General features: G+C 44.2%; 3 protein-coding genes across 3 annotated transcripts; all 3 read left to right on the plus strand.

Moving 5' to 3' along the window:
* The first annotated feature begins 247 nt into the window (after nucleotides 1-247).
* On the plus strand, nucleotides 248-3828 carry LOC123408240. The gene is made up of 7 exons (XM_045101394.1): nucleotides 248-312; nucleotides 2041-2417; nucleotides 3167-3170; nucleotides 3258-3403; nucleotides 3500-3572; nucleotides 3656-3721; nucleotides 3795-3828. The coding sequence occupies exons 1-5, from the start codon at nucleotides 248-250 to the stop codon at nucleotides 3556-3558; spliced, it is 651 nt and encodes a 216-aa protein (XP_044957329.1). The 3' UTR covers nucleotides 3559-3572; nucleotides 3656-3721; nucleotides 3795-3828.
* A 7-nt stretch (nucleotides 3829-3835) lies between these two features.
* Nucleotides 3836-5447, plus strand: LOC123408869 (flavin-containing monooxygenase FMO GS-OX-like 5). The gene is made up of 6 exons (XM_045101905.1): nucleotides 3836-3922; nucleotides 4034-4205; nucleotides 4308-4390; nucleotides 4497-4632; nucleotides 4734-4910; nucleotides 5067-5447. Exons 2-6 carry the CDS (start codon nucleotides 4185-4187, stop codon nucleotides 5244-5246), a joined length of 597 nt encoding a protein of 198 aa, XP_044957840.1. The 5' UTR covers nucleotides 3836-3922; nucleotides 4034-4184; the 3' UTR covers nucleotides 5247-5447.
* A 1402-nt stretch (nucleotides 5448-6849) lies between these two features.
* Nucleotides 6850-7571, plus strand: LOC123410377. The gene has a single exon (XM_045103316.1). It carries the CDS (start codon nucleotides 6948-6950, stop codon nucleotides 7185-7187), a length of 240 nt encoding a protein of 79 aa, XP_044959251.1. The 5' UTR covers nucleotides 6850-6947; the 3' UTR covers nucleotides 7188-7571.

The following is a 7571-nucleotide window of genomic DNA, read 5'->3' on the forward strand; positions in this document are numbered from 1 at the left end:
TGCGAGTAAATAACTTAACTGCATGCGATGTGCCCTCACACATGTTATCACCACGGGGCGTGAATCCGTGAGCCAACCCAGGGAGTTGTAAATCCTATCGGCTATGGGTCCCGTTAATACCCCTATCGACAGAGGACCATTAAAATGTTATTGCCAGGGCGGCGTAAGCTGATGGGTCATGTCGTCGTATAAACCCTACCTATAGCAGATTTTGGGCAAAAGAGCGAATACCTCTCGAGCCAGGGCCATGGGCATTGGTAAAAGTGGAAGAGTGAAAGACTCGGATCTTGGACCCGACCACGTATATATCCTGTACGTGCAAGGTTACAAACCAGGCAAAAGGGTTAAATTAATCGCTCGTGGGTGGTAAAGTAACGCACCTCTCTGCAGAGTGTAATGAATTGCGGCTTGTCACTCCTTGATCTGGGAAAGATCTATGAACGCAGCGGGAAAGGAGTCTATTGGAGATTCTATCAACCCGTGAAGTCTAATGATTAAATATTTTAAGTAAAACTTGATGCTACATTCTTAAAATCATTGCCGAGATCTAATTTTGGGAATCTGTAGTAGTTATGGTGCATCTCCACCCACAGTAACTATGAAATTGTTGAGAACCCATGTACTCATCCCTTGTATCATAAATCCTCTTCAAAATCTGAATATTTTGGAGAGATGCTGGATGATCCAAATGTTGCCGGCGAGTACTTCTATCAAGAACCAAACCTATCCTAAGGAGTCATAGGAGTCGACTACATCATCGCCTATGGAGCCGATAATGGAGGAGAAGGGTCTGAGCAGCAGCAGCGAGACTTGTGCAGAATAGTAGTAGCAGCCAGCTTGATTATGTTTGACATGATCTGAACTTAATAAGTGACCACGAGATCAATTGTGGGACCCCCTTTTCCGGTACCAGTAGTTTGAGCCGTTTGAACTTTGGCCCTTTGTTTGAATAAAGTACTCTATGTAATACTTCCTCCGTCTTAAAATAAGTGTCGTTGATCTTATATAAAATTTGTACTCCCTCCGTTCCTAAATATAAGACCTTTTAAAGATTATACTATAAACTACATATGGATGTACATAGACATATTTTAGAGTATAGATTCACTCATTTTGCTCCGTATGTAGTCTTCTAGTGAAATCCCTAAAAGGTCTTATATTTTGAAACGGAGGGAGTATTAATTTAGTGTTAAGTTTACGACACTTATTTTGGGACGAAGAAAGTATAATGGTGGTTTGGACCCGTTATTCTGTTGTACATTTTGAGAGAGATAAGGTTCACGAGATGGTGTCTTATGAGCCTTATATCAATGACAGACACACTATATACCATGCATATGTTGGATCACCGCAAGGGGGGAGGGGTTGGTGCGAAGCCGGGCTCCGTTTCCAAATAGTTTCACTTTCCCTGTCTTTGAACATACCGCTCTCCATTCTGGCGCCCTGGACTGTCACTGACCGGTATGAATGCACGACATTCGCTTCGTGTGGGAGAGAGTTTTGGATGGGTCCGCGGTGGCAGGCGCATACTTGACAGCGGTCCGGACGTCCGCAAAGCCCCATAATTTGTATACGCTTTGTTGAAAAACTGACATTTGCGATAAATATTGTGTTGAATGGTAAACTACATTCGGTCTAGATGGTTGCAGGCGATTTGAGAGTCCACGTTGAAGTTGCACTTAGTATTTACTCCCTTCGTTCGTAATAAGACCTTTTAGAGATTTTATTATAAATTATGTTGGGATGTATATAGACATATTTTAGAGTATGTTCATAGTGAAATATCTATAAGGTCTTATCTTTAGGAACTATATTTAGGGACCGGGGGTAGATTCTAGACCCGCTGCCGTCTTAGAGCACAACAATCGTACGGCATTATTGGCTGATGTATAGAGTTTTTTTACGGTACCTTGTCTCTCCCTAATAATAAAGCACCTATGCCTTCTGTCGTCCGGCATCACATTTTTACACAAAAGCCCCTGTTGATTTAGCTAACCAACCAGCAATCCCCAGGTAAGTCAACGAATCGGTACGTGCAAGAGAAAAAAAAAATAACCCAACGGAGTTGCGTCTCCCTGCCTCCCCATCGGAGCGGGCAGCCCCGGCTCGAGCTCCCGTGCCCGAGGCGCCCCGCCGCACCGCGCAGCAGCTCCCGCCGCCGGTCGCCTTCCGTCGCAGATCCCTGCTGCGAGTCCCCGTCGCCCCGTTCTGGATCGGGTCAGCCGAGCAGGGCGTTCGCCTCGCCTCGCTCCTGGATCGAGATCCAGGTCAAGCGCCTCGCCCGATCCCCGCGTTGACCAGCCGCGCCAGGCCAGCCACAGCCTCCCGCATCGGCCGCCCGAGCCCTCAGCCGGCCTGTCCTCCTCTCTGTGCCACAGGACTCAGCCGGCCTCGCCAGTTCCTGCTCGCCGAAGCTGGTAATCTGCATGTGGTACAGATCTCGATCTTGCTTTAAAAAAGGGATTTGGGATCTCTCATGTGGTGCAAATCTGGAGCAGAACAGAATGTGCATCCTATGATCTAGAGAAAAAAAACCCAGTTGATTCAGGTTTTAGCAAATTTTATTTGAACTCTTAAGCTTGATGAATTCCTGAAAGATGCATGCCCAATGTCCTTTTTGGGCAATTCTTGTCCAGTGTTTCTACAAACTTGCAATTTTGTGTTCAATCATATATTGCCTTGAACGTGCTGCCTGTGATGATCTGACTATGCATTTGTCGCAGCAGGCATCTCTTCTGCTGGTATGTTTATCTGAAGTAAAAAAATTGATAAGCCCAAGCCCCTATTAAGACTGTTCTGCAGATATACTTATGATTTTATTTTTGCTCCTTGTCAACTTATCATGCTGGCCTGAATAGTAAAGTGCAAACTGCCGTTCTTGATGACTGGCTTTCATCAAGGACACAAGTTGTTGTTGCAACTGTAGCATTTGGGTATATAGCTTTTTTCTGCATCTTGTAAACATTGTTTCTGTCTTACGAATTGATTCCATGTCCACGAGTTGTAGAGTACAGCTTCATCCGACTTAGTTACCTACATACCTTCCAACTTGTAGTATATACTTTATTTTTTCTACACCAATATTAGACTCATACTCTGTTTTCATGTGTATTGCATTTTTCGATATGGGCCTTGTCCGGATTTTAATGTGTATGCTGCTCCACAGAATGGTATGTAATACTCTAATTGCATTGTGTTTCATGATGCTTTTCTGCAGAGGTGCTTTGCTTATATATTGGCGCTATTCATCTTTTCAGGGTATTGATAGACAAGATGTCCGCATTGTGTGCCATTTCAACTTGCCTAAGTCAATGGAATCTTTTTACCAGGAGTCCGGACGCGCTGGTCGTGACCAACAACCTTCTAGGAGTGTTTTGTATTATGGTTAGAGGACCGAAGAATGGTAATAAGCGTAGATGATACACAGATAATCTTCCTTTTTTTTTAAAGGCAAAACTGAGTCTTCTCTGGTTTAACATGAATTTATTTTGAGAAACAGCAGCAGTAGAAAACAACAGCCACCTTCTTCTTCAACTGAGCTTTCAGAGAAGGCCCTAGCCGACTTTAGTGAGGTAATTACCAAACATCACAATGCATTGGTATGGTAGAACATGCAGTATATTTCATTCTATTATATTTGTCTCTCCTGACACAGATAGTTGATTATTGTGAGAGTTCTACCTGCCGACGGAAAAAGATTATTGAGAGTTTTGGAGAAAAGGTATGGCATTGACTCCAAACATGTTGCTGTTTTCTGTTTTCTGTTATTGCATGTTAATATTTGAACTGGATAGGTACAACCAACTTTATGCCAACGCACATGCAATGCTTGCAAGCACCCAAATCAAGTGGCCTCACGTTTGGAGGACCTTCGGCATGTGCCCAACTCTCGCTTTAACAATATATCTTCAGTCTTCAAAATGTATGCGGTGTTCGTTGTGCTGCAAGTCTTGGTTTCGTTTCTATAATGTTAATTATGAGATATTGATTGTACATGTTTTATGTTTTGTATTAACTTGCACCATATTGCAAGCATAGTGATCGTTATCGGGGCCTCGACAAGTGCAGTTGACATTTCGAGGGACATTGCAAGCGTTGCGAAGGAGGTCCATATTGCCGATAGATCAGCGCCGACTTCCACTTGCGAACAGCAGCCTGAATATGACAACACGTGGCTTCATTCCATGGTAAATGCATTTTTCCTGGTGAGTTGAATATGGCGGATGGGTATATCCGTTAAAGGAACTGCCATCATAACTACAGATTACAAAGCATATTGTTGTAACAAAAATATGTTCTACTCGCAGATTGACCATGCACAGGGAGATGGCACTGTGGTGTTCCGGGACGGCAGTTCAATCAAAGCGGATGTCATCATGCATTGTACTGGGTATAGTCATGCAGCATATCTGAAACATATTTTTTGTACAAACCACCCGGTTTTGCTATACTGGTTGAAGCTAATCATGTGTTTCATGCGTTTGTATGTTGTCTAGCTATCTGTATGACTTCCCATTTCTTGGGGATGATAGCACCATCACGGTGGATGACAACTGCGTTGATCCATTATACAAGCATGTTTTCCCTATAGAAGTGGCTCCTGACCTGTCTTTCATCGGATTGCCGTGGAAGGTCAATTCGTGTCTAAATTGCTGTTGTTCAGTCTAGATGCACTTTTAAACTCACTTGCAGTGTTCTTGGATCTAAAATTTGGCGGCCTCTGTTTCATCCAGGTCATCCCTTTTCCATTGTTTGAACTGCAAAGCAAATGGGTCGCTGGTATTCTATCAGGATGGATCAAGGTTCCATCGAAAGATGAAATGATGGAAGATGTCAAAGCCATCTACTCGAAACAGGAAACTCGTGGATGGCCCAAGAGATATACCCACAACTTCAGTGGTGGCTATCAGGTACGTAGCCTTCAGGGCGCTAATTAAGAAAGCTATTCTTGACAGAAAATTAACTTATTTCTGTGATTGTGGGTGTTTTGCACTGTTGCACATCAACATTTTACAGTACATCCAACCATTATATTTTATCCCCTGCTAAGCATTACTTGTTTGCAGTTTGAGTACGATGATTGGCTCGCGGAGCAATGTGGCCATCCACCGATTGAAGAATGGAGGAAGCTGATGTATGCTGCTAATGCGCAGAATAAGGATGCTCGTCCGGAGAGATACCGGGATGAGTGGAATGATGATGATCTGGTGGCACAAGCAAGTGAGGACTTCAAGAAATATTTGTAATTTTTGATTCTCATTTTCATCGCTATGAGACGGTATAGTCATCGCAGTAAGTATTTTACAGGTAAAATTAATTTTCTACATACGAACTCAAAACCAGGATGTCCATGACCTTGAATCGCTTGTGAATTACTTTTGTCACCATATGAGGATTCCAGATTTACATCTGAGGCAAAAAAGAGTGGTAAAAATAATTTATGTCCATGAACTAGAATAGCTTGTGAGTTACTTTTATCAGCACTTGAGGATTCCATATTCACATCGGAGGGGGGAAAAGAATGCACCAGCCGGGAATCCAACCCGGGTCCGTACCGTGGCAGGGTACTATTCTACCACTAGAAAGGTCCGTGTAGTTTTCTTTAATTATCTCGCAATTCGTTTATAAGTAAGACTGAACCGTTCTTTTTCACATTTTACACAAGACCCCCTTACTTTCATGCTAAATAACCCGCGGTCCAAATTGTACTCAAAGTGAATCGTTTTTATTTTATTTTACGTAAACCCCTCACATATGCGTTAATAACCCTGAAGTTCATTCGGAATAAATATCTTTAAACCGTAAATTCAATTTAAACACGTTATATATGAAACTTGATTAGAAAAATATGTAGAGTTTGAATATGTTGTTATTTTACATATTAAATATTTTAAAAATACTATATAAGATACAATGCTAATCAATATTTGTCTTTATTTCATACAGACTATCTGTATTGTAGCATGTAAACTTAAGCATTAATATTTGAGAAATGTTATAATCTTTGGACATGATGTAAACTAGGTTCTTTCTTTGTACATATTTTATAATCTAAGACCTTACGCATGTGCCCTTTTTTTTACAGTATCCACGCACGTTTTTACCAATGGACTACATTTTTTTCATTATTCATTTTTTTCCCCGTTGCAACGCACGGGCATTTGTGCTATACTGTTAATAGACGACGAGCAGTATAGATCTTATCTGGGCGTTGAGTTAATTGTGACCTTGAGGGGTATTTGAGTCTTTACCCTGAACCGGTCCATGTTGGCTAGCGTGTACTCCCTCTGTTCCTAAATATAAGTCTTTTAAGCGATTTCACTAAGGGTCTAAATACGGAGCAAAATGATTGAATCTATACTCTAAAGTATGTTTATATACATCCATATGTAGTCTATTAGTGAAATCTGTACAAAGACTTATATTTAGGAACGGAGGGAGTAGTAAATTAGGTACTGGAATTAACGAGCTAGTTTGTGGAAAAAGACGAGGCTAGCTAGCGGAGAGAAACCGCTCGCAGGTCGCATATGGCGGTTGAGGAGAAGTCATGCAGCAAGCATGCATGCATATCCCGTGCGTGCACGTACCACCGGACGAAATAAAGCGACCCGCGCGCAATAATATTGGAGCACGTTACGTACGCTCATCATATCCACGGATGGCATGGCACCGCCCTGCCCTGCCCTGCCCTGCCCTGCCATCACGCAACGATCCGATACGATCCCCGGCTCAGAAGTCAGAATCGGGGCGATAGCTATACACCCATCGGAGCGTCCGTACGTACGTCCGCTTCGTCTCGCCGCCCACCCTATATAAACCCCCTGCACCCCCCACCCCACTCCCACCGGTTCAGGACTAGCTAGCTCTCTCCGCCATCTCCCCACCCAGACCCTTCCGAATTAGCAAGTGTGTTAGACGATCTCGAGGGAGGGGCGCGCGCGCGCGGCATGGGTCTCCCGCTTGAGCAGTGGCGCGGCAGCGAGGCGGCGGACAGCGGCGGCAAGCAGGCGGAGGCCTCCGGGTGCAGGACGCCGAGCGGGTCCAAGGCCCGCGCGGCCGCCGACGGGGGCTGCCCCGCGCCTCCTAGGAAGAGGAGGGCCGCGCCCGGGGCCGTCTCGCAGCAGGGCGGCAGGGGCTTCTACGCCGGCGCCGACGTCGAGGCCTTCTTCGCCGCGAACAACCTCTAGTCTAGAACGTAGACCCTGTCTATCTATCTATCTATCTATCTATCTAGCAACATGCAGCTCCAAACTGCTCATGATGATCTAGCTTCTGTGCATGTGGTGCACACGCACAAGGTCGGGGTGCTTAGTTAGCTAGCTAGCTAAGTAAGTGAGATTTGCCTAAGTATGTACGTACGTGTAAGTTGCTTCTCTGCAGCTGTGGGTTGGTGATAGTGTATGTCTACGCATGCACCTCCGCGTATTTTTTTTACTAGCTTGTGTGTGTGTCAACGGTAGGCCGTCTGCTGCGTGCGTGCCTTTGGTTTCTGTAAGATATATTTGTGTGAACTAGGCGGTGTTTCTGTTTGCCTTTATGATCGAGCAGAATTATATATGCTTGTTGGTTGA

Source organism: Hordeum vulgare, chromosome 7H (assembly GCF_904849725.1).
Source record: "Hordeum vulgare subsp. vulgare chromosome 7H, MorexV3_pseudomolecules_assembly, whole genome shotgun sequence".
Lineage (NCBI taxonomy): Eukaryota > Viridiplantae > Streptophyta > Magnoliopsida > Poales > Poaceae > Hordeum > Hordeum vulgare.

Coding starts and splice junctions, on each gene's coding strand:
- LOC123408240 (XM_045101394.1), top strand. CDS start 248: ATGGGCATTGGTAAAAGTGGAAGAGTGAAAGACTCGGATCTTGGACCC. Junction 313..2,040: donor CCCGACCACGTATATATCCT/GTACGTGCAAGG, acceptor GGTACGTGCAAG/AGAAAAAAAAAATAACCCAA. Junction 3,404..3,499: donor GGTTAGAGGACCGAAGAATG/GTAATAAGCGTA, acceptor TTTGAGAAACAG/CAGCAGTAGAAAACAACAGC.
- LOC123408869 (XM_045101905.1), top strand. CDS start 4,185: ATGGTAAATGCATTTTTCCTG. Junction 4,391..4,496: donor GTCATCATGCATTGTACTGG/GTATAGTCATGC, acceptor TATGTTGTCTAG/CTATCTGTATGACTTCCCAT. Junction 4,633..4,733: donor TCATCGGATTGCCGTGGAAG/GTCAATTCGTGT, acceptor TGTTTCATCCAG/GTCATCCCTTTTCCATTGTT.
- LOC123410377 (XM_045103316.1), top strand. CDS start 6,948: ATGGGTCTCCCGCTTGAGCAGTGGCGCGGCAGCGAGGCGGCGGACAGC.